This window comes from Schistocerca serialis, chromosome 9, assembly GCF_023864345.2.
Source record: "Schistocerca serialis cubense isolate TAMUIC-IGC-003099 chromosome 9, iqSchSeri2.2, whole genome shotgun sequence".
NCBI classification, from domain to species: domain Eukaryota; kingdom Metazoa; phylum Arthropoda; class Insecta; order Orthoptera; family Acrididae; genus Schistocerca; species Schistocerca serialis.
This window is the reverse complement of record NC_064646.1, coordinates 197,363,254-197,390,487: the sequence shown is the minus strand read 5'-3', so window position 1 is coordinate 197,390,487 and position 27,234 is coordinate 197,363,254. Positions and strand designations below refer to the sequence as shown.

General features: G+C 44.6%; 1 protein-coding gene across 1 annotated transcript in view; it reads right to left on the bottom strand.

Annotated features, from left to right (window-relative positions):
* LOC126419317 (junctional adhesion molecule B-like) overlaps positions 1-27,234 on the bottom strand; it is a 715,524-nt gene that overhangs the window by 16,092 nt on the left and 672,198 nt on the right. Inside the window, exon 5 of the mRNA XM_050086497.1 lies at positions 24,554-24,844. Coding sequence (XP_049942454.1) covers positions 24,554-24,844 — 291 coding nt within the window. The remainder of the gene's footprint in view (positions 1-24,553; positions 24,845-27,234) is intronic.

Sequence of the window (27,234 nt, the reverse complement as noted above, 5' to 3'; positions counted from 1 at the left end):
GTGATCACGGGCCTACAGCGTAATTAATTGACGAGTCAATAAACTGAATCAGCAAATTAATTCATTATTAACAGTTTACCTCAGATATCTGAAACCATAAGCGTGTTTCCTAGGTAAACTACCATCGAATGATAAGGACGGATCATTTGCAATGTTTACCAATCATACTTCACGTTCTCCTGGGCCCGCTCGGTGATAAAAGTCTTCTAACCATATCCGTTCCTTCAACTGAATTTCTTTATTGCGATCGGCCTATTTCGGCTGCTATAGCCACTGTCAAGCTATCCATAAATAATACATAGAATTTTATCCTTACTTGGTTAATTTTTTTGAATTTGTATATTATGGCTATATGGTGTGTGTATACTTTGATACTTACGTATAGTTATTCTTGACATCTATTTCACGTAGGTGGTACTGTCGCTTATTAAATTGCTGAATATGATTTTGAGATCTGTGTTTGTCTTTTGGCGAAATTGTGACAGCTTTTTGGTCATTTTTAGCATCAGTGGAGTTGTCCAAGTTTTAAAAAGGCCAAGAAGCTGTCACAAATTCTCTCAAGTACAAATGCATATCACAAAGTCATAGACATAAATTTAAAAAGCCACAGTACCCACTGATATGATATCGAAGTCAACACCTTATAGCCATAACATGTATATACAATAAAATTAAGTTAATAATAGTAAAATAATATATATATTATTCTTAGATACCTTGAATGGCAATTTTAGCCGAAATAAGCCTATCGCAGCAGAGAAATTCAATTGATGCAACGGACTTGGGTTCATATATACATGGTGTAGCGGGTGTAAATGCAGTTATTTTTATATGTGATACCACAGTATGGATAGACATCGGTGTACTGGCTGTTTTTTTTTTTTTTTTTTTTTTTTTTTTTTTTTTTTTTTTTTTTTTTTTTTTTTGCTAAGTCGAACAATCTCCCCACAAACACGTCACAAAGTATACGAAATGATGTTTTCTGCATGGTCTTACTGAATCACTAAGTAGGCTACGCCTGTCAGTATAGACTTCCCATTTTGGCGTTCATGCGTCCACACGTCAACCACTGGCCTGCTGTCCAGGGGAAAAGCAACCCTAATTGCTCGCTCTTGCAACATGCATTTGGTGATGCTAACCACTCTTAAGACACACGACTTGTAGTGGCTATAGTTATTGGTCAGAAAATGAACTAAATACGGATGTTATACTGAGTACACAGTCCTCAGTCACTATTAGAAGTACTTGCGCTTATACGCATTACATCCAGAATATATATAATTTTCCGATCAGTTAAGTCGGCAGCCGCTGTGGCCGAGCGGATCTAGAAGCTTCAGTCGGGAACCGTGCTGCTGCTACAGTCGTAGGTTCGAATCCTGGCTGAGGGTATGGATGTGTGATGTCCTTTGGTTAAATCAGGTTTAAGTAATTCTAAGTCTAGCGGACTGATGACCTCAGATGTTAAGTCCCATAGTTCTTGGAGCCAATTGTACCGATCAATTAAGTTCAGAAAGTCACAAGACGACGATAAATCAGTAGGATGGGAGACATTGCGTTCAAATTTCGCGCATTGAACTATTTTCTCCCATCGTAATGGTCGTATCTACATGACAGATTTCCAGACCTTAATGCCAGGATAAAGCTCCGTCCAGCTAGACCAGAGCCCAGCAACCGTCGTCACTACAACGACCGGTAAAGTTGACTATTTTAATTACATGTTCTCGGAGAAGGCACACTGCTGTGCTGTATCCGATTCCTTAAAACCACAGAGAAACGCTGTCTGGCCTCTACTCCAGATCTTACAAGGCAACACTTTCTTACACGTATTAGTCTGGTCAATTGCGGAAATGTTGTTTGAATTGAATAAGCTTCCATTGCGAAGGAAACGATCTTGTGTGATAATTTAGATCAGTAGTGATTACGTGGCTATGTGTCAGTATGCTCGGGGCTACCCTCGCTCACTTTTATTACGCGAGTGTGGCATTGCGTGATGCTCATGGGGCAAGAATGGTAATGATGTCCTTGTTGAATTTCAAATATGATATCTCTCATAGTGAACCACATTCTCTCTTGATATTTACGTCCTGTATCTGATCTCATGTGAAAGAATACAGCTCTCTGGAAGATCTCATGTTTTTATTGTATAGTGTTTATTACGTTATTAACTTTTCCTGTAGAATGACGTCATACCAGCGAGTAGCCCAGAATTTTGGTTTGATTTAGTTTCCACAGCGTGGAAAAACTGTCTCCCATTTAATCTGCTTTGATCACCAGTATAAGACAAAAAAAGAAAAAGCTCAGAACGGAGGAATTATCCGAAAGGGACGGAAATCAGTTCATGTGATGCACATGTACAAACGAACAAATTATTACAATTCCAGAAAAATTTCGCGGTTTATTCAAGGGAAAGAGCTCCACAAATTGAGAAATTCAATATCGCGTTGATCCACATGTGTCCCTAATGCAATCAATTATTCGGCCTGGCATTGATTGACAGAGTTGTCGGATATCATCCTCGGAGATCCCGTCACAAATGGTCTGCAACTGGCATGTTAGATCGTCAAAACCTCGGGCTTGTTGGAGAGCTCTGCCAGACAGTGCTCAAACCGTTCTCAATTAGGGTGAGATCTGGCAACCTTGCTGGCCCAGGCAGTGTTTGGTAAGAATGAAGGCAAGCAGTAGAAACTCTCAGCATGTGAGGGCGGACATTATCTTCCTTAAACGTAAATCCACAATGGCTTGCTATAAAGAGCAACAAAATGTGGGGGTAGAGTATCTTCGACTTACCGCCGTTCTGGAAAGATGACGAGGATGCTAACCAAAGGGGGACTGCTACGTTAGAAAATGGTACCCCAGGCCATCACTCCTGAATATCGAGCCGTGTGGCCAGCGTCAGTAGGGCTGGTATCCCATTGCTATCTGGCGCGTCTCCGGAGACGTCTTCGCTGCTCATCGGGTCTCATTTCAAACCGCGACTCATCGCTGGAGACAGTTCTACTCCATACAATGAGATTAGAGGCCGAATGTGCTCGACGCCACTGCAAACTTGATTGTTGGTGCACAGAAGCCAATGGTAGTCGGCGAAAAGGGCGTCTTGAGTTTAGCCCTGTCCCTGTCAGCCGCCTGTTAATGGCCCTTGAGGTCCCTGAAGCACCAGTCGCACGTCGGATCGTTGATAATGATAAATGTTGGGCTCTGAGTGCCTCCCTGACGATTGTCCGGTCCTCACTGTTGTCGTCTCTTTAGACCGGCCGCTCCTTTTTGACACTGTGTTCGTCCAAAATTCACCCGTTCCTCCAAATACCGTGAAATAGTGGCGCTGTTCCTATTCAAATGTCGAGCCGATTGCTCCATCCGGCTTCTTTGAGCCCAACTCAAGTCCTCACTCAAATGCTGATATCTGCGTATACTGCGCACGCGCCTGCGTGCGAGGCATAGTTTCTGACCAGCTGAGTTCTTGGAATGACACTGGCTAAGATTTTATGCCCTGGTGTCGACATGTCCAAGTTTACTGTCCTTGCCAGACGCCTGGTGAGATTTGGCTGCAGCGTCACACATTCATCCATTGGTTGCCGAGCTTTACCGTTTTGCATTTTTCGTCACTGCCTATATGAATATTAGTTCGTGACCTATTTGCATAACTCCTTCGTGGTGTAAGGTTTGTTTCTTTTATCTTTGTATGGATTGATTCCTTTAGCTTCCTTTATCGGCTGCGTGCGATGCATAGTTTCTGACCAGCTGAGTTCTTGGAATGACGCTGGCAAGGATTTTATGCCCTGGTGTCGACATGTCAAAGTTTACTGTCCTTGCCAGACGCCTGGTGAGATTTGGCTGCAGCGTCACACATTCATCCTTTGGTTGCCGAGCTTTACGGTTTTGCATTTTTCGTCACTGCCTATATGAATATCAGTTCGTGACCTATTTGCATAACTCCTTCGTCGTGTAAGGTTTGTTTCTTTTATCTTCGTATAGATTGATCCCTTTAGCTTCTTGCCTATTACTTATTTCTGGCTATTCCCTTTTGTCTCCAGGTCTCACATCATTCTGCACGTACCGAGCCCTGGTTAGTGTCCCCTCCAGAAACAACTAAGGTGAACGAGATTTGTAGCTTATTGTACACCAGACCACAAGTCTTTTGATGGTGTCAGTGTGTCTTAGATAAATGCACTCAACGAGACAGCGTTCGCCAGGTTTACACTATATGCGCATACCACCATAAGTTGCGTGCTGGCAGTATCTGCTTTCATCGCTGAAGTCCATGGCGGCCCATACCATCTTCCAAGTCATCCTCTAACGCCACCAGTCGTTCGTGTCGATGCAGTGGTGTGAGTGGAAGATGGGTTAGAGGCGTGCATGTCCATAGTTCCACTGCTAATAACCTGTTCGCCACGTTCGTGTTGTCACTTCTGGGCTCACAAGCCTTCTTATCTGCGCTGTGGTAGCTGTACGCTCTGCCACTCTTGCCATTACAATACGACGATCCTTGCAGCGTGGACGGCCACAACGTCGTCTACAAGTGTAAGAATGTTGACGTGACCATTTGTACCAGTATTGTTGCACAACGTCGCAGAACGTCCAAGTTGTGCAGCAATTCTTCGAAACTAGTACGCCGCCACTCGAAAGACCACAATTAGGTTCCTTTGAAGCTCGCTCATCTACATCTACATCCATACTCCGCAAGCCACCAGGCGGTGTGTGGCGGAAGGTACCTTGAGGACCTTTATCGCTTCTCCCTTCTATTCCAGTCTCGTATTGTTTGTGGAAAGAAAGATTGTCGGTATCCTCTGCGTGGGCTCTTATATCTGATTTTATCCTCATGATCTCCTCGCGAGATATACGTAGGAGGGAGCAATACACTGTTTGACGCCTCGGTGAAGGTATTATCTCGAAACTTCAACAAAAGCCCGTACCGAGCTATTGAGCGTCTCTCTTGAAGAGTCGTCCACTGGAGTTTATCTACCATCTCTGTAACGCTTTCGCGATTACTAAATGATCCTGTAACGAAGTGAGCTGCTCTCCGTTGGATCTTCTCTATCTCTTCTGTCAAACCTATCTGGTACGGATCTCAAACCAGTGAGCAGTATTCATGCAGTGGGCGAACAAGTCTACTGTAACCTACTTCCTCTGTTTTCGGATTGCATTTCCTTAGGATTCTTCCAATGAATCTCAATCTGGTATCTGCTTCATCGATTATTGTAGCTAAATGGTAAACGACTTTTTTTTTTTTTTTACATATCCGCAGCTCATTACACTTGTCTACATTGAGATTCAGTTGCCATTCTCTGCACCATGGATCAATTCGTTGCAGATCCTCCTGCATTTCAGTTCAATTTTCCATTGTTACAACCTCTCGATACACTACAGCATCATCCGCAAAAAGCCTCAGTGAACTTCCAATGTTATCCTCAAGCTCATTTATGTATATTGTGAATAGGAACGGTCCTACGACGCTCCCCTGCGGCAAACCTGAAATCACTCTTACTTCGGAAGACTTCTATCCATTGAGAATGACATGCTGCGTTCTGTTACCTAGGAACTCTTCAATCCAATCACACAGTTGGTCTGATAGTCCATATCCTCTTACTTTGTTCATTAAACGACTGTGGAGAACTGTATCAAACACCTTGCGGAAGTCAAGAAACACGGCATCTACCTGGGAAGCCGTGTCTATGGCCCTCTTGAGTCTCGTGGACGAGCGCGAGCTGGGTTTCACACGATCGTCTTTTTCGAAACCAATGCTGATTCCTACAGAATAGATTTCTACTCTTCAGAAAAGTCATTATACTCGAACATAATACGTGTTCCAAAATTCTACAACTGATCGACGACAGAGATATAGGTCTATAGTTCTGCACATCTGTTCGACGTCCCTTCTTGAAAACGGGGATGACGTGTGCCCTTTTCCAACCTTTTTGGAACGCTACGCTCTTCTAGAGACCTACGGTACACCACTGCAAAGAGAGGGGCAAGTTCCTTCGCGTACTCTGTGTAAAATCGAACTGGTATCCCATCAGGTGCTGCGGTTTTTCCTCTTTTGAGCGATTTGATTTTTTTCCATCCCTCCGTCATCTATTTCGATATCTACTATTTTGCCACCTGTGCGAAAATCTAGAGAAGGAACTACAGTCCAGTCTTCCTCTGTGAAACAGCTTTGGAAAAAGACATTTAGTATTTCGGCCTTTAGTCTGTCATCCTCTGTTTCAGTACCATTTCGGTCACAGAGTGTGTGGACAATCTGTTTTGATCCACCTACCGCTTTGACATAAGACTAAAATTTCTTAGGATTTTCTGCTAAGTCAGTACATAGAACACTACTTTAGAATTCGTTGGACGCCTCTCGCGTAGCCCTCCTGACGGTACATTTCGCTTCGTGTAATTTTTCTTTTTTGTCTGCAAGGCTTTGGCTATGTCTATGTTTGCTGTGAAGTTGACCGTAGGAAGGACGAGTGCCTGCCTGCTTCAGACGTCTGCACCACACTGAGCCTTCAGGCAGTGAGGAAGCCTTTTTGAAAGTTAAAAACAGGTAGCGCTTTTGTGACTATTCCACTACGCTATCTGCTGGCGTACGAGATTGATCCCATTATCAGTACATCTACTATCCCCCACGTAGCATATACCGTATCGGTTTAAAATCGACGTCGCCTTCCCAGGTGTACTAATATTTCTTTTCATGCAGTTCAGTCTACTGTGCAACAGAAATATCTTTAATAGGAAAATGGGCTAGACCTGTAGTAGGAAAAGGGGTTAGATGTGACCACAATCAGCGAACAAAAGTTTTTTCAGGTTCGAATTCTCTCATTTGTTAACAGGACAGCTATTTTATCTATTTATTTCTCATCTCCACAAATCACCAGGGCTGCGAGTTGATGGCCCATCCTGCGGCATCAAGGAATAGCCAGTTTGGTTATAAAAGGAAGGATGGGTGGCTGAGGATAGGGGAGTGTTGTTGTTTGTAGCAGTTATTTAGAGATGGACACTGTTTCACATTGCAGACAAGCGTGGAGAGATGCACGTTTCCGGCTGATGACTGTGGGACAGCAGCTCAGCTGCACTCGCGTGTGTGTGTACTGGAGGCTGGAGGGGATCCGGGCGGCAGACAATGCCGGCCACGTGTGGGCGGCGCGTGCCGCCGCAGACGCCATTAGCGCAGCGGGCGGGTCCCGCGGTCGCGCGCCGGTCACGTCGGCGGGCGGTCACGTCCCGCGCGCCGGTCACGCAGAACTGTGGGACGACCTGGCGGTGGGGTGGGGCGAGGACAGGTGGCGGCGGATCAAAGCCCGCGGCAGTCGCTAATGGTAGCTCAAAGAGGCCACCGGCGCAAACCGCCGCAACGCGAGTGCGCTCCCCCCCCCCCCCCCCCCCCCCCGCCCATCCTACAGGTAGCCGCGATTCCGGCAGACAGCGGCGGCGTGAGCCGCATTACAGTGGAAGCCTGATACGTAAAGGGGCTGTATAGTGTAGGCGAACTAGGTACCTGTGGCACAGCTCGCCTACAAAATAAGTGGTGCATCGGATGTATATTCATTGAAACCGAAGACGTAGCATGCGTACCGATTTGTTGATTTTTCTACCGCTACACCTGCATTCGATTTGTAGTTTTGCCAACCTGATGTACCAACAATACAATACCAATAGCCGTTATTTAGGTTTTATTTTTAGGCTACCAGTTTCGACTTTACATTAAGTCATCTTCAGGCCTGCTTCGAGTAACTTTCGGTTACAGCTGACAGCTGTCTAAGAATCTGACCTATAATCGGACTCCCTACGTTTAGATTGTATAAACCCATAAATTTTTGTTGGTAGAATCTTGTCATTAGGTAAGCTACAGTCGCTACTGCAGCTAAACGTAGCTATATTTACACTACTGGCCATTAAAATTGCTACACCACGAAGATGACGTGCTACGGACGCGAAGTTTAACCGACAGGAAGAAGATGCTGTGGTATGCAAATGATTAGCTTTTCAGAGCATTTACACACGGTTGGCTCCGGTGGCGACATTTACAACGAGCTGACATGAGGAAAGTTTCCAACCGATTTCTCATACACAAACAGCAGTTGATCGCCGTTGCCTGGTGAAACGTTCATGTGATGCCTCGTGTAAGGAGGAGAAATGCGTACCATCACGTTTCCGACTTTGATAAAGGTCGGATTGTAGCCCATCGCGACTGCGGCTTGTTGTACCGGCGTATCACACGGCGTGAAAATGTACCGGGTGATCAAAAAGTCAGTATAAATTTGTAAACTTAATAAACCACGGAATAATGTAGATAGAGAGGTAAAAATTAACACCACATGCTTGGCATTGCATGGGGTTTTATTAGAACTAAAAAGAAAACAAAGTTCACAAAATGTCCGACAGATGGCGCTGAACAGCAAAACGTCAGTGACTGCGCATGACAATCGTGTAATGAGAGAGAGAATCAGATGCGCCAGCAGTCGCAGCATGTTGACGTTACGTGAAAAGCCGCTTTTAGTGAAACTGTTATCAGAATGCGGAATGTGCTAGTTCAGCGTTACGATCCTATAGCCATAGGAAGGGGATTCGAACGGGTATAGGTCCGTTGATAAATGCAGCTGTGGCGAGAATGATATCGAAGTTCGAAGCCACGGGTTGTTTAGACGATAGACCCCGTAGTGGCCGACCGAGCACAAGGCGTAATGCTGCTGAGACAGTTCAGGAAGAAATGGAGACTGTAGCGGGTTCGTCTATGCATGGGGAAGTCAGCGCTCGTGCAGTCACACGTCGCACCGGCATTCCATACACTACGGTTTCGTTGCCACTTAGGCGTACCCTCCGATGCTATCCGTACAAAATCCATCGGCATCATGGAATGTTACCTGGCGATTTAGTGAGCGGAGGGCATTTACGTTTTGGGCGTTTCAAAAGATGGCGGAAGATGACGATTGGTTGAGTAACGTGTTGTGGGCCGACGAAGCTAATTTTACGCTCCGAGGGTCTGTCAACGCTCACAACTGCAGAATTTTGGCTACCGAAAATGCTAGAACTGTCGTGGAAACTACATTGCACGACGAGAAAGTCACGGTATGGGTTAGATTTACCACATCTACCGTTATCGCGCCTTATTTCTTCGAGGAAATGCCTGATTCTGGTTTCGTAACTGCTACCGCGACGTGTGAGAGGTACGCCGATATGTTACAGAATCGCATCATCCACAGCCTGGCTGATAAACACCTGCTGGAACGTACGATATTTGTGTAGGATGGCGCTCCATCCCATATTGCTAGACGCGTGAAAGATCTCTTGCACGCGTCGTTTGGTGATGATCGTGTGTTCAGCGGCCACTTTCGTCATGCTTGCCCTTCCAGGTGCCCAGACCTCAGTCCGTGCGATTATTGCCTTTGGGGTTACCTGAAGTCGCAAGTGTATCGTGATCGACCGACATCTCTAGGGATGCTGAAAGACAACATCCGACGCCAATGCCTCACCATAACTCCAGACATGGTTTACAGTGCTATTCACAACATTATTCCTCGACTACAGCTATTTTTGAGGAATGATAGTGGACATATTGAGCATTTCCTTTAAAGAACATCATCTTTGCTTTGTCTTACTTTCTGATTCTAATTATTACTATTCTGATCAGATGAAGCGCCATCTGTCGGACATTTTTTGAACTTTTGAATTTTTATGGTTCTAATAAAACCCCATGTCATTCCAAGCATGTGTGTCAATTTGTACCTCTCTATCTGCATTATTCCGTAATTTATTCAGTTTTCCAATTTATACTGGCTTCTTGATCACCCGGTAATCACATATCAGTTCTAGTATATTTGTCCAATGAAAACCCGTTTATCATCTGCATTTCTTCTTGGTGTAGCAATTTTAATGGCCAGTAGTGCAGTAAACTACAGTCAGTGGGATGCGATCAGTATGCTAGTCTGATAATCCTGAGTAGAGGCTGTACGCAGATAATCACTGATTTCCTATTTATAACCAGTAAATTTTACTACAAGTATTTTACATACTGTAGCTTGCCCATACACTGCTGCACTTAGTTGCTGTTAGTCAGCTACTTACAGTCTGCTCACAGCATCAGTCAGCCCACCTTTCATTATTGGTATATTTGCGTAGATTTAGACACCTTTTTCCATGGAGTGCAGCGATCTGGTGCTACACATAGGTTAAAACAACAGTCTAGAACTAAATAAATTGTCAGTGTACGATCGTGCTATCAGGTGAACAACCAAGGTGCCGCCAACACCAGCCACAGGAGGCCCAGAGCTCTGAGGATGGGTTTAACGTAAGCCGAAGCCGGTCATAATAAACAAATGTTATTACAATTTGGACTGCTATTTTAACCTAAGCTTAGGTACATTTGTTACAGGTAGTAAATTTTTAAACTTTTTTTCAGCTTTTTGTGAGTTATTCATATATGGCAGCAGGTTATTAGGCATCTATAATTCTAAGTAGTGAAGCATTTCCCTTTCTAAGTGGTTAGTCACATTGCCAGATAGTTTACCGTGTATTATTGCAGGTACTAAACCATCTGCAACCTACAGGTGATCATTTATTGTGCTACACGTGTTTAGTTCTTCGTTAACAATGACCTATAGACAATCTATTCTTAAAGTTACAGATCATTTGCTCTACAGATACGAATAATGTTTACAGGCAATAAGCAGTTTTATGCTTTCGCGGTCAGGCAGTAAAAACCTGTTTTCCTTATTTCACACATCTTATGTGAACTTCGCTAGTTATATTAACTTCAAGATACATATTCATGACTTTCTATACATTTATGAACTAGTTATTCAACGTCTCCTTTTCCCTACAGTTAAATTTTGGTCATCGTATTCATCAGGCCTTCTTACTCCGCAACTACTATGGATGTAACTGTTAGTACTGGATTGAATTTTAACGTAATTGGTTTTGAGTAACGTTTAGGAAATAGACGACTGTATTGGTGGCATAACATTCCAATCATAAGAGAGCAAAGAAGGTCGAATAACGGGAATAGTACTCGGAGATTGTTGTACAGTGATAGGAAAGTGCCATGATCAACAAACCAGAAATCGTGATTGGTGAGGAATGAGTGTGGGGTTGAAGGTGCGTTTGAAAGTCGCTATTGAAAACCATGGCCTCCAACGAAAACGTCTCCCAGTACAAAAATTTTAACTACATCAAATTACCGACAAAAATACCCTGTTCACTTTTCTGTACGACTAATAGTATGCACGTAGCGAGCGAGAGAATGTGAAAATCACCGCTCGTGATCTTTGAAAGCCAGATACAACAGTGCAGGTTCCATAAAACGACATCCGTTGGGGCAGCTGAATCAGCCTATGTGTACATTTAATTCGTACGTCTCCCGATCGGATGTACACCGTTTACATGCCCCGTGGTCGTTTCCGTGTTGGTTTCTGCTGGAGAAAAGCGTTCACCTTAATAGGAGAAAAAAGGCGTAGGAACACCAGTTTAACGGAAATAAACTAACAGGCGAGTTTCTCGAAATCTAGCAGACTTTACGCATGACTGTAGAAAGGCTTTACGACACTTTTCGAGACAAGAGAAACGTTTTAACTGATCAATAGGGCAGGTTTGAGGACCAGTTAATAAAAGCGGCCATTTGGGGCGGCTTGCTGACAGAGATGCCAGACACAGAATTTATGTTTGAAGTGGTAATTAATTAGTAGGGGAAAATAAGGCTGGTGAACGTGTACAGTGATAATAGCAGATTTAGAAACATTGCAGTAAAATGGGGCAGCAAATAAGCCGTATGCGAGATCATTGTGAATGTGTGGTTACAGGATGCACTGTGAGATATTGTACTAGTTAGTACAAACTCATTTGAAATCTAAATTTTTCGGTAATTTTCCATCTATTTGGACCAGATCTGCCCTAGAATTAACTCAATAAGAAATGCAATACCGATAGAAATTACTGCAATCCCGTACTTGTTAAGAGATGTGTTCTATATGTCGTCTTCACATTTCGAAGCAATACTGCATTTGTCTCTGCAGTGGACTAGGAGATTTTTTATATATTCCCGGATGACCTAGTAAGTATTGATATTGCTGTCTGATTTGCTGCTCCAGTTCTACGCCCATATTATCGTGAGTGCTGTGCGTTTGACTTTTGAGATGAACCAGTGCACAAAAAGTCGAATTGATTGAGGTCAGTTGATCTTGGAAGCCAAAGTACAAGTTTTGTTTGACATATCCACCTTCAATCATTATGGAACTTGGGATGTCTTATATCAACAACGAATTTGCCTGTGCCACATCATCCATGTACGACGTTCGCCAATGTTGTGGCGGTAAGGTAGAGGATGGGTGAAATCGAAAAATTTACATTTCAAATACAGGGCTATTACAAATGATTGAAGCGATTTCATAAATTCACTGTAGCTCCATTCATTGACATATGGTCACGACACACTACAGTTACGGAGAAAAACTCATGAAGTTTTGTTCGGCTGAAGCCGCACTTCAGGTTTCTGCCGCCAGAGCGCTCGAGAGCGCAGTGAGACAAAATGGCGACAGGAGCCGAGAAAGCGTATGTCGTGCTTGAAATGCACTCACATCAGTCAGTAAAAACAGTGCAACGACACTTCAGGACGAAGTTCAACAAAGGTCCACCAACTGCTAACTCCATTCGGCGATGGTATGCGCAGTTTAAAGCTTCTGGATGCCTCTGTAAGGGGAAATCAACGGGTCGGCCTGCAGTGAGCGAAGAAACGGTTGAACGCGTGCGGGCAAGTTTCACGCGTAGCCCGCGGAAGTCGACGAATAAAGCAAGCAGTGAGCGAAACGTACCACAACCGACGGTTTGGAAAATCTTACGAAAAAGGCTAAAGCAGGAGCCTTACCGTTTATAATTGCTACAAGCCCTGACACCCGATGACAAAGTCAAACGCTTTGAATTTTCGGCGCGGTTGCAACAGCTCATGGAAGAGGATGCGTTCAATGCGAAACTTGTTTTCATTGATGAAGCAACATTTTTTCTTAATGGTGAAGTGAACAGACACAATGTGCGAATCTGGGCGGTAGAGAATCCTCACGCATTCGTACAGCCAATTCTCAATTCACCAAAAGATAACGTGTTTTGTGCAATCTCACGGTTTAAAGTTTACGGCCCCTTTTTCTTCTGCGAAAAAAAAAAAAAACAACGTTACAGGACACGTGTATCTGGACATGCTGGAAAATTGGCTCATGCCACAACTGGAGACCGACAGCGCCGACTTCATCTTTCAACAGGATGGTGCTCCACAGCACTTCGATCATGATGTTCGGCATTTCTTAAACAGGAGATTGGAAAACCGATGGATCGGTCGTGGTGGAGATCATGATCAGCAATTCATGTCATGGCCTCCACGCTCCCCCGACTTAACCCCATGTGATTTCTTTCTGTGGGGTTATGTGAAAGATTCAGTGTTTAAACCGATGGATCGGTCGTGGTGGAGATCATGATCAGCAATTCATGTCATGGCCTCCACGCTCTCCCGACTTAACCCCATGCGATTTCCTTCTGTGGTGTTATGTGAAAGATTCAGTGTTTAAACCTCCTCTACCAAGAAACGTGCCAGAACTGCGAGCTCGCATCAACGATGTTTTCGAACTCATTGATGGGGACATGCTGCGCCGAGTGTGGGGGGAACTTGATTATCGGCATGATGTCTGCCGAATCACTAAAGGGGCACATATCGAACATTTGTGAATGCCTAAAAAAACTTTTTGAGTTTTTGTATGTGTGTGCAAAGCATTGTGAAAATATCTCAAATAATAAAGTTATTGTAGAGCTGTGAAATCGCTTCAATCATTTGTAATAACCCTGCACATTTGTGTTAACTATGACAGTGCTTCAAATGGAAATCCGTGGCGACTCGTACCGTGGAAAATCGGGAGTTATCTTAATTTAATGGATGTGAGACACAAATTTGAGCGCATTGTTGGCATTATTGAATATGAGTGGAACAGTGCGAAAATTGTCTTAAAATGGCACGCAGGAAAAATAAAAAGGCACTAGGTTTGTCTCGGCGCTAGCACAATATGAATCCCATTTAACGAAACGAGGAATCTCGAACTTTGTGGGCAAGGTTAGTAACGTTATGTTCAGAACACCACACGAAGATGAGGCCACGTAATTCAAGGCGAAGATAGATGTCTTAGAACGGGAACACAGACTGCTACTCTGGCGTTCAAAGGAGCAAGTGACAATAGTCAAGGTAACATTGACTTGTTTTAATCAATCGGTAAGCTCCGTAGTCAAAAGTGAAGAAATATTCACACATGGAATGCAGATTACATGCAGAATCTAACTGAATTAAGAGAAAGTCATTGGACACCGTTACGTGATAACGAATAGCTGTTTATTACCCCAGTAGACGAAACCATTACCGTCATCTATCATGACGGTAATCCCACAGATGTAATGCTCCGAGATACGAGGAATTTAAAACTTTTAGGTGAATGTCGTAAGTATACGGCTCAGATTGGTAATACAGTATAAACATATAACATGAACAAAAGTCATCAGTAGTGGTATTGTGCCGAACTTAAGCGCAAGAAGAGGTTGCTGCGTAGCGAATAATCATAAGAAGAATGTGAGTAAACTTAAGTTCGAACTGCCAATAGAATCTCCAATTAAGGAGATAGATGACCTAACAGCTACAGGACATAAGTAGGATGAGCTACAAAGTGAGACTGAATACCGGGAGAGAAGTGCCTTCAGTCACTTCTCGTTAAGTCTTTTCTCTTTCTGGAGTTTCATGGGGTATAGTTAGTAACTGCAGCAATATTATGTTGCCTGTGCAGATATTGAAACTTTTGCCGAGACTATTTTCAATTTGTGTGCAAAACAATGGGTAACGATTGCTGCAGAAACATGTGTTAAAAACGCAATCGTAATGCAGTGCACAGAGAGGGATATAGTCAGATACCGTCTCACACGAAGCACATCTAGAGACAGTAAAGAGATAATTTTTGACAAATCTCTAGTGCCTGTAAGACATATTAGAAGTGATGTTAGAAGTGCTGTTCATCTAAGTGTTAAGAGAATCGTGGACAATTGTTGACGAATGGTAACACTGATAGTAAGTGTGAAAAACTAGTTTAAAGTGTTTTCTCTTTCAAATTCTGAAACGTACATCAGTGTACCAAGTTTCATTCTTTGTTGACTGTAATATATATATATATATATATATGTACTAAATTTCTCATGTTGAAAAATATACCATTATTGCATGTATTAGGTCCGCCCCCAGTAGCTGGGTGGTCAGCGCGACGGATTGTCAATCCTAAGGGCCCGGGTTCGATTCCCGGCTGGGTCGAAGTTTTTCTCCGCTCAGGGACTGGGCGTTGTGTTGTCCTCATCATCATCATTTCATCTCCATCGCTGCGCAAGTCGCCGAAGTGGCGTCAAATCGAAAGACTTGCACCCGGCGAACGATCTACCCGACGGGAGGCCATCGGCACACGACATTTTTTTTCCAGGTATTAGGATATGTGACAATGATATTAAGTGTGAAATGTAAAAATGTAAATATTTCTGTTAAGGGTTTATAGTACTTTATTTGTACTTCTGTCGTGGACAGTTCTAAAGCAATTGTGTGTGTCTTTTGAACATTATTGTAAAGCAAATGTGTATTTTACCCATTGAGGACAGCGGCTACAAACTTCTCCTTAAGGGTGGGGGGGGGGGGGATGGGGAAGTGTTGCATACTTAGAAAAAAGTAAGTTTTTGTAGAAGGTCCTCGATGTACAAATGCGACGACACAGGAAGTGCGGTGGCTGGTATTGGTCGGCAGTGTAACGGGGACTCACGAGGAATCACGTGAGCTCATGTGGAGAAGCCGTGGGGATCGGCAAGCCCGTTGGTAGGGACCATTTATGGTCACATACGAGGCCCCAAAGGCTCGTGGTCGGAAGCGCCAACGTGGAAGGGGCGACGCAGCCAACGGCACAAGTAAAAGGCGCGAGCGGCGTAGCGCACACCAGAGTTCAGTACAGACAGCGTTGCAGGAGGGACGTCTGTGTTGGTCGGGCCTGGGACCTGGGGTCTGGGTTTGTAGAATTCGGTTAGGCTCTGCTCCCACTCATACTTAGCCGAAGACCCCCTTCCATTAGATTTTGCAATCAGGAAGAGTGTACTTTCATTCAAATCATTACCTAATTCGTGCTCAGACGACCGATTAAAGATTTTAGTTATTCAGGCCTTGTCTTCGTTCGATTATTTCCTTCATACTTCCAGTTAGCCTTCTCCATGTTAGCTGACTGGATGGACCTTCTCGTCTCCAGTGTCATTGAGCGTGTAGACCGCTCACTGGACGTGACAACGGAAAGTGAAAGTATTACACCATCTAGCCACAGTCAAATATTCATCTACTTTCTTTGTGGAGATCTTCATTAAATAACGAGTGGTAAATGGAATCAACTTTAGTATGAGGTGTAATTCCCCAAGGTGCGAATAAACTCTTGTATTCCTTGTGAAATGGAAGTAAGCAGGCTGCAGATACCATCTTGAGGAATTTCTTGCCGCTGTTGCGTCAGTTGCTGGCTGGAGGCTTGGTATGGAAATTTTGAATCATCCCCCCTCATTCCTGGAATGTCCAGGGCGTTGAAGGACCCGCGCAATATTCATGACGTTTGTGGTGTGAACTCTTGTGTGGAACAGTGTATTTTCCTGCTCGAATATGCTACTGGCCATCGTGGTCATGATGGGTGTAACGATAGTGTGTAACGTGTGTAATCTAAAGATTTCAAGTCAAATCAACGGTATATACTGAGGATTTGGATTCGGATTTAGTCGTTTACGAAACGCTATTTCAGCAACTCCTCTTCCCCTCATTCTTCAGGTAATTCCTGTCCTACACATGCCTGCTGTATATTCTCATGTCTGACCAACTACGGCAGTGTGACGAACTACAGCACGACCAAGATCTGACGAACTATGGCAGGCTGACGAACTATAGCACGATCAAGATCTGCACTGACGAATGCCCTCGGCATATCTCTCAACCTTCGTTACTTGTTGAACCTCCTCACAAAGTTAGGTTGGCCAGCGATCTACAAGATGCATTCTACTCTAGTCACCCGCGTAAACATCTACATTCGAAATGCACAGATCTTCACTCATCGCTGAAATAAACCACCGGGACTGGGGAAGGAAGTGTATCTATAAATGAACAAGTGGCCCATTCTCTCTCTAGACGATAACGGTCTGCTGAGGAGATTAATGTTCCACTAGAAAATCTACGTAGCAAGTACCCAAAATGTGTCTGACTGACTTGTTTCACGGGCACATGAAGTGCGAACGCAGACAGAAACCTGACGGTAACTTCAGTACGAAATGGTTATTTGTGGATAGGAGTCCTTAAATTTACATGCCGTTTGCAAAATTATCTACATCTACAACTACTTTTATACTCCGCAAGCCACCCAAAGGTGTGTGCCGGTGGGAACTTTACGTGCCACTGTCATTACCTCCCTTTCCTGTTCCAGTCGCGTATGGTTCACGGGAATAACGACTGCCGGAAAACCTCCGTGCGCGCTCGAATCTCTCTAATTTTATATTCGTGATCTCCTCGGGAGGTGTAAGTAGGGGGAAGCAATATATTCGATACCTCATCCAAAACCTCAACCTCTCGAAACCTGGACAGCAAGCTACACCGCGATGCAGAGCGCCTCTCTTGCAGAGTCTGCCACTTTAGTTTGCTAAGCATCTCCGTAACGCCATCACGCTTACCAAATAACCCTGTGACGAAACGCGCCGCTCTTCTTTGGATCTTCTCTATCTCCTCTGTCAACCCGACCTGGTACGGATTCCACACTGATGAGCAATACTCATGTATAGGTCGAAAGAGTGTTTTGTGATCCATCTCTTTTGTCGATGGACTGCATTTTCTAAGGACTCTCCCAATGAATCTCAGCTTGGCACCTGCCTTACCAACAGTTAGTTGTAGATGACCATTCCACTTCAAATGGTTCCGTACGCATACTTCGAGATATTTTACAGAAGTAACTGCTATGAGTGTTTGTAACGCTACCATATAATCATACAGTAAAGGATCCTTCTTTCTGTGCATTCGCAATACATTGCATTTGTCTGCGTTAAGGGTCAGCTGGCACTCGCTGCACCAAGTGCCTATCCGCTGCAGATCTTCCTGCATTTCGCTGTAATTTTCTTATGCTGCAACTTCTCTGTATACTACAGCATCATCCACGAAAAGCCGCATGGAACTCCCGACACTATCTACTAGGTCATTTACATATTTATATATTTATATATATTACAAGGATATTGAGATGTGTCGCGAGTCTATTGGTTGTCTCACGCTCTCAAAAGTATTATCTCTGGCCAGAGGGCGTGGTTTGCGGCATAATATACCGTGCTGGAAGGGAGCTCGCTGTCTTGAATGTCGGAGGTTGGACACTGAAGTGCGACGAGGAGCAGAGGCGGGAGTGTGGTCTGTGTTTCACTCGGTGTTTGGTTCGGGTGGACTCTTATTCTGGGTCTGGTTCGTCTCCGAAATCCTTCCTGGTGCACGTAGGGCGTCTTGGACGTTTTGATTTGGACGGATCAGAGTGGGGCCGGCTGTGCGGAGCAGGCCTCCTGATGACGTACATGGGCGTAGCAGTTTTCTTATAGACAACGGCTAACAGAAAGGGAATCCTAACACTGGGGGAAGGCGGCTGTCACACCGATGTCAGCTTGTCTAGCAGCCTTCCCGATTCTTATTACGGTAGAACACGTTTTGGAACTTTCCCGGTGGTTAACTTCGTTGTGTAGTATGTTGTGGTCTTGGGACAAGAAAGCTTACTGTGCAGACAATTCTTTCAGCCTCTTCTGTGGTGACCGACTGTGCTATGTGGTCTGCTGCACGCGTTGCTTTCCTTGGCCGTAAAAGTATGTTTTATATTGTTAAATTTTTATGCCATGCAACTCAGCCACCCATAAAGTGAATTTCTGGTTTCCGATCTGTTTTAAGATCTTTCCCTTTTTAAAGTTTGTGGTTCAGAAAAGAATTCTGAGATGCACTCCCGGATGATGTTTCGTCTATATGGTCTATTTACTCTGGGTAGCTTGTGAAATAGGATGAATGAATTCTGTTTCCTTTTTCGTATTTGCAAGGAGCAGTCATCTTTTCTTGGCTCTGTAACCTAAGATGCTGTAGGCTGCTAGTATTCTTAATACGAGGAAGCTAGTGGGCGCATCCTGTTTCTTGTTTACTGCCTTGCCTTGGAAGCGGTATGGGTTCGTTCCTCTTGTTAAAGAACTCGATTCTTATTTAATTCAAAGCATTTTTTGTAATGGGTGCTTGTGTTTTATCTCCAGAGATTCGATTCGATGTAAGTCAGGCTGAGGCCTCTATCTCAAGTCTGAGCGCATCTATCTTGATTGAAACTACTTGAGTTTGAAATGGATTTTATACTAATGGCTGCTTGGGGGCCGGTACGTTTTTTGTTGAACTACTCTCTATAGGACTGTGTTCTAAATTCAGGCCGAGACCTCTGTTTCAAGAGCTGGAACACCTGTGTTCAATAAAATTTCTGCAGTTTGATATCACTTTTAACAATTTATTCTATGGATGTCAAAATTTTTGAGCAGTTTGAAGCGACCGTAGTAACCCTTATTTGAGCGTATCTCCGCTCCCGAACTTTTTGATACAGTTGCTATTAAACCTTGTGCACATGTAATCCGCCTTCTTAGCTGGCTGGTGACTGGTTATGATGTGTGTTCGCCATTTGAACGTTTGTACGTTGTACAAAAACTTTTTGAGGTTGATTGCAATCAAGCATAAATCAGTTTTTTTTTATTTTATTTTTTTAAAGAAGGGCTCTTACGATCATTTACAGTGTGTAAAGCATTAATTTCATCCGTTGCTACTGTATGCCTTTCAAGATTGTTTTACCTCTGTTTTAGAATGAAATGGCGTCTGAGGTCCTTGGCCATTCTAGCAGGTGACGCGTCCCCATTAATCCGTGGCATCGGAGTTTAAACTTATTCTTTTGAACCGCAGCTGAAAGTTTTTATTACATTGTTAATTTTTACTGAAAACCATTCAAAAGCCAATATCAAACAAAATAGAGACAATGTTTTTCAACACTCAGTATCAGGTCTTAAACTTTTTTTTCTAGTAAAACATGTTCATTTTACGCTGACCTTGTGCACAGGATGTCAAGTGGATAAAATTCAGCACATTATAAAAGTTTGTCGCGGATAAAACTCAGCACATTATAAATGTTGGTCTTATAACATAACATTTACGCTGAAGCACCAAAGAAACTGGTCTAACCGTGTGTATTCAAATACAGATATACGAGGGTCAGTCAAAAAGTAATGCCTCCTATTTTTTTTTCTACGTTTAATTGTCAGGAAATTTAAATGCAATTACATAGGTTGAAAACCACAACATTGAGGATCATTTTGTCATTTTTCAATGTAATCTCCGCCCATCTCTACAGTTTTGGTCCATCTTTGAACAAGGGCATGTATCCCAGCACGGTAAAAATCACAGCTCTGCTTCCTAAGCCATTGACGCACGGATGTTTTGACGGCCTCCTCATCTTCAAAATGAATCCAGCGATGAGCTTCTTTTAGTGGCCCGAACAGATGGAAGTCTGATGGTGCCAGGTCAGGGCTGTATGGGGGATGAGGCAAAACTTCCCATCCAATTTTGACAATCTCGTCAGAGGTGTGACGACTGGTGTGTGGTCTTGCATTGTCATGCAAAAGAAGAACATCTGCCATTGATTTTGTTGGGCGAACTCGCTGAAGACGTGCTTTAAGTTTGTTGAGGGTTGTGACGTATTGAACAGAATTTATTGTGCATCCCTGCTCCAAAAAATCAACCAGAATCACACCCTCTGTATCCCAGAAAACTGTTGCCATAACTTTCCCTGCCGATCGCACAGTTTTGAATTTTTTCTTCCTCGGCGAGCTTGTGTGACGCCACTCCATTGACTGCCTCTTTGATTCGGGTTCAAAAAAATGCACCCATGCTTCGTCCCCGGTCACAATTTTTTTCAGAAACTCATCTCCCTCCAAACGGAAGCGCTGCAAGTGTTGGGAGGCTATTGTTTTCCTTGCCTCTTTATTCTGATCGGTTAACATTCTTGGAACCCACCGTGCACAAACTTTTGAGTACCCCAATTGTTTAATAATCGTGATCACACTGCCTTTACTAAGAGAAATAATGCGACACACTTCATCTGCAGTCACCCGACGGTCACCACGAATGATGTCATCAACTTGCTGAATGTTGTGTGGAGTCACTGCACTCACCGGCCTGCCGCTCCGCTTTTCGTCAGTCAACGGTGTTTGCCCTTCAGCTTCCTTACAACGACGAACCCATCGTCTAACAGTGCTGACATCCACTGTCACAACACCATACACCTTCTTCAGTCTTTCATGAATGCGTATGGGCGTTTCACCTTCTGCATTCAAGAATTCAGTCACACAACGCTGTCTCAAACGAACATCGATGTCGGCCATCTTACAAACTTCTGCTGTGCTGCCACCTGTTGACACAGAAAGTTACTACTGCAGTGGATTGCAGAAGAAGGTTTGAGGAATGACGCCAAATTCAAATTTTTCACTTAACTTAATTTCTTTAAGTAGAAAAAAAAGGGGAGGCATTACTTTTTGACCGACCCTCGTATGTAAACAGGCAGAATACGGCGCTGCGGTCGGTAACGCCTATATAAGAGATGTGTCTACCATAGCAGTTAGATCGATTACTGCTGCTATAATAGCAGGTTACCAAGATTTAAGTGAGCCTGAAAGTGATTCTATAGTCGGCGCAGGAGTAATGGGACACACATCTCCGAGATAGCGATGAAGTGGGGATTTTCGCGGACGACCAGGAATTCATAAAGGGTCAAAAATCCGACATCACTGAGGCTGGAAAAAGATACTGCAAGAATGAGACCAACAACGACCGAAGAAAACTGTTCAGTGGGGGAGAACTACAACCCTTCCGGAAATAGCTGCAGATTTCAATGCTGGGCCATCAACAAGTGTCAGTGTGCGAACCATTCAACGAAACATCATCGATAAGGGCTTTCGGAGCCGAAGCCCTACTCGTGTACCCTTGCCTAGGCCCGTCAACACCGACATGGGACTGTTTATGACTGGAATCGTGTTCCCTGGTCGGACGAGTCTTCTTTCAAATTGTATCGAGTGGATGGACGTGTACGTACGGGTATGGGGAGAATCTCATGAATCCAAGGACCCTGCCTGTCAGCATGGGATTGTTCAAGCTGGTGGAGGCTCTTTAATGGTGTGGGGCATGTGCAGCTGGAGTAACATGGGATGCCTGATACGTCTAGGTAGGAGTCTGACACGTGACATGTACGTAAGCATCCTGTCTGATCACCTCCATCCACTCACGTCCATTGTGCATTCCAAGGATTTGGCAATTCCAGCAGGACAATTCGAAACCCCACACGTCCAGAATTACTACAGAGTGGCTCTTCTCTGAGATTCTCCTCTGAGTTGAAACACATCCACTGACCACCGAGCTCCTCAGACATGAGCATTATTGAGCATATCAGGGATGCCTCGTAATATGCTACTGAGATGGGATCTCCATTCCATCACCCTCATACTGATTCATAGACTGCCTTGCAGTATTCATGGTGTCAGTTCCTTCCAGCACTGCTTCAGAATTATTCGAATCGATGCCACGTCGGGTGGCGCACTTCTGCTTGCTCGCGGGGTAGACAGGTGTACCAGTTTCTTTGGCTCTTCAGTGTATAATGGGCTAAGTTATATCCACGTGACCTCTTGTGCATGAGATCAGCTTAAAATGTACACTACTGACCATTAAAACTGCTACACGAAGAAGAAATGCAGATGATAAACGGGTATTCATTGGACAAATATATTATACTAGAACTGACATGTGATTACATTTTCACGCAATTTGGGTGCATAGATCCTGAGAAATCAGTACCCAGAACAAGCACCTCTCGCCGTAATAACAGCCTTGATACGCCTCGGCAATGAGTCAGACAGGGCTTGGATGGCGTGTACAGGTACAGCTGCCCATGCAACTTCAACACGATACCACGGTTCATTAAGTGACTGGTGTATTGTGACAAGCCAGCTGCTCGGCCACCATTGACCAAACGTTTTCAATTGGTGAGAGATCTGGAGAATGTGCTGGCCAGGGTAGCAGCCAAACATTTTCTGTATCCAGAAAGGCCGCTACAGCACCTGCAACATGCGGTCCTGCATTATCCTGCTGAAATGTAGGATTTCGCAGGGATCGAATGAAGGGTAGATCCACGGGCCGTAACACATCTGAAATGTAACGTCCACTGTTCAAAGCGAACAAGACGTGACCGAGATGTGTAACCAATGGCACCCCATACCATGACGCTGGGTGATACGCCAGTATGTTGATGACGAATACACGCTTCCAATGTGCGTTCACAGCGATGTCGCCAAACACGGAGGCGACCATCATGATGCTCTAAACAGAACCTCGATACATCCGAAAAAATTACGTTTTGCCATTCGTGTACCCAGGTTCGACGTTGAGTACATCATCGTAGGCGCTCCTGTCTGTGATACAGCGTCAAGCAAGGGTACCCGCAGCCATGGTCTCCGAGCTGATAGTCCATGCTGCTGCGAACGTTGCCGAACTGTCCGTGAAGATGGTTGTTGTCTTGCAAACGTCCCCATCCGTTGACTCAGGGATCGAGACGTGGCTGCACGATCCGTTACAGCCATGCGGATAAGATGCCTGTCATCTCGACTGCTAGTAAAACGAGGCCGTTGGGACCCAGCACGGCGTTCCGTATTAGCCTCCTGAACCCACAGATTCCATATTCTGTTAACAGTCATTGGATTTTGACCAACACGAGCAGCAATGTAGTGATACGATAAACTGCAATCGCGATAGGCTACAATCTGACCTTTATCAAAGTCGGAAACGTAATAGTACGCATTTCTCCTCCTTACACGAGGCATCACAACAACGTTTCACCAGGCAACGATGGTCAACTGCTATTTGTGTATGAGAAATTAATTGGAAACTTCCTGATGTCAGCACGTTGTAGGTGTCGCCACTGGCGCCAACCTTGTGTGAATGCTCTGAAAAGCTGATCATGTGCATATCACCGCATCTTCTTCCTGTCGGTTAAATTTCGCGTCTCTAGCTCGTCATCTTCGTGGTGTAGCAATTTTAATTTCCAGTAGAGTACATATTTTAACACAAAAAAGACTTGAAGATGACATCTCAGGCTATTGAAGCGATTTGTCTTAAATTGAATATATTTTGTGAGATTTTGGCTTTAGAATGGTGTTTATCAATTAAGTAGTCCGCCCTTTAGTATTCTCATAATGAGAAAATGTAAGTCAATTTTTACATTGTCAACGAACTTGTTTATTGTAATAAAGTGCACTTAGAATTTCTTTGTTCCACCAATGGTGTTCGACCCCTGTTTGCGCGGCCCTCGATCTACAAGGCAGTCAAGTGGCAGGCCGCGTTACAGATACCACGTAATATAACGATGTTCCAGCTGTTTCGTGAACACATTGGTAGATCACAGTTTGCGGTACGTGTTGAGAGTGGTGAACTCACCATCGAGGACGTGCAGGAAGACGAAGGCGGGGTCGAGGTTGCTGGGCCGGCACGAGTAGTTGCCCGAGTGCAGGCGGCGCGTGGCGCGGCGGATGAGCAGCGAGCCGACGGTGGCGTCGGCCGCGACGCGCTCCACGTGCATGTCCTGGTAGGCGAGCACGCGCCGCGACTCGTGGAACCACAGGATGTAGGCCGGCTCCTCGAGGGCGCGCGAGATCTCGCAGCGCAGCGCCACCGTGCTGCCCGCCTTCACGTACAGCTCGGGGCCGCCCAGGATCTGCACGCGCGGCACTGCAACACACACCGCGTCGTGTCTGTCACGTCCACGCTCCGGTCAGAAATACACCGGTGGGCAAATCATGACGACGAAAGTAGCTTACGGAAACTCCGGCGAATATCATTAACATCGGTTTGTTGCAGGATTCTCGAACATATTCTCAGTTCGAATATAATGAATTTGCTTGAGACAGAGAAGTTGCAGTCCATGCATCAGCACGGTTTTAGAAAGCATCGCTCCTGCGAAACGCAACTCGCCCTATTTTTACATGATATCTTGCGAACCGTGGATGAAGGGTTTCAGACGGATGCCATATTCCTTGACTTCCGGAAGGCGTTTGACTCGGTGCCCCCACTGCAGACTCCTCACTCAGGTACGAGCATATGGGATTGGTTGCCAAATATATGAGTGGCTCGAAGACTTCTTAAGTAACAGAACCCAGTACGTTGCCCTCGATGGTGAGTGTTCATCGGAGGTGATGGTATCATCTGGAGTGCCCCAGGGAAGTGTGGTCGGTCTGCTGTTGTTTTCTATCTACATAAATGATCTTTTGGATAAGGTGGTTAGCAATGTGCGGCTTTTTGCTGACGTTGCTGTGGTGTACCGGAAAGTGTTGTCGTTGAGTGACTGTAGGAGGATAGAAGATGACTTGGACAGGATTTGTGATTGGTGTAAAGAATGGCAGCTAACTCTAAATATAGAAAAATGTAAATTAATGCAGATGAATAGGAAAAAGAATCCCGTAATGTCTGAATACTCCATTAGCAGTGTAACGCCTGACACAGTCACGTCGATTAAATATTTGGGCGTAACATTGCAGAGCGATATGAAGTGGGACAAGCATGTAATGGCAGTTGTGGGGAAGGCAGATAGTCGGCTTCGGTTCATTGGTACAATTTCGGGAAGATGTGCTTCATCTGTAAAGGAGACCGCTTATAAAACACTACTATGACCTATTCTTGAATACTGCTCGAGCGTTTGGGATCCCTATCAGGTCGGATTGAGGGAGGACATAGAAGCAATTCAGAGGCGGGCTGCTAGATTTGTTACTGGTAGGTTCGATCATCACGGAAATGCTTCAGAAACGCGGGTGGCAGTCTCTGGAGGAAAAGAGGCGTTATTTTCGTGAATCGCTACTGAGTAAATTTAAAGAACCAGCATTTGAGGTTGACTGCACTACAATTTTAGTGCCGCCGACTTATATTTCGCTGAAAGACCACAAAGATAAGAGAGATTAGGGCTCATACAGAGGCATATAGGCATTTTTCCCTCGTTCGGTTTGGGAGTGGAACAGCGAGAGAAGATGCTAGTTGTGGTACGAGGTACCCTCCGCCACGCATCGTATGGTGGATTGCGGAGTATGTATGTAGATGCAGATGTAGGTATCACCGACAGGTAACATAGCACGATGAAACTTGGAGCGTCCGTAGGAAGACCTGATACACTCCACTGAGGTGACTGAAGTCATGGGGCAGCGATGCACACATATACAGATGGCGGTAGTATCGCCTTCACAAGGTACAAAAGGGCAGTATATCGCCGGAGCTGTCATTTGTACTAAGTATTTCATATGAAAAGGTTTCCGACGTGTTTATGGCAGCAGGACGGGAATTATAAGTCTATGAACACAGAATGGTGATTGGAGCTAGACGCAAGGGACATTTCATTTCAGAAACACGCTATTCCCAGATCCACAGAACCACAGTGCCGAGAGTACCAAATTTGAAAAATTACCAAAGACTGCGATTCATTGGCACAACACTTAGAAGGTGCAACGGGTCTACCAAAGATACTGCTTACACTACGGTTGTGCGCCCTATTCTGGAGTACTGCTGTGCGGTGTGGGATCCGCATCAGGTGGGACTGACGGATGACATCGAAAAAGCACGAAGAAGGGCAGCTCGTTTTATATTATCGTGAAATAGGGGAGATAGTGTCACAGGCATGATACGTGAATTGGAGTGGTAATCATTAAAACAATTGCGATGGGATCTTCTTATGGAATTTCAATCACCAGTTTCCTCCTCTGATTGCGAAAACATTCTGTTAGCACCCACCTTTATAGGGAGAAATCACCGTCACGATAATATAAGAGAAATCAGGGCCCGCACGCAATAATGTAAGTGCTCGTTTTTCGCGCGTGCCGTTCTAGAGTGGAACGGTAGAGAGACAGCATGAAGGTGGTTCATTGAACCCTCTGCCAGAAACTTTATTGTTAATAGCAGAGTAATCACGTAGATGTAGGTGTAGATCTCTCTCCACTGATAACGCAGTGGCCGACGGCTTTCACTTAACGACCGGGAGCAAACGCAATGAAACTGAGCATATGTTTTAAGGTTAGGAGAAGCGGAGAGTAAAGCAGCTACCTGTTCAAGTAAGTGGTCGACTAGCTGGAAATTTAAAA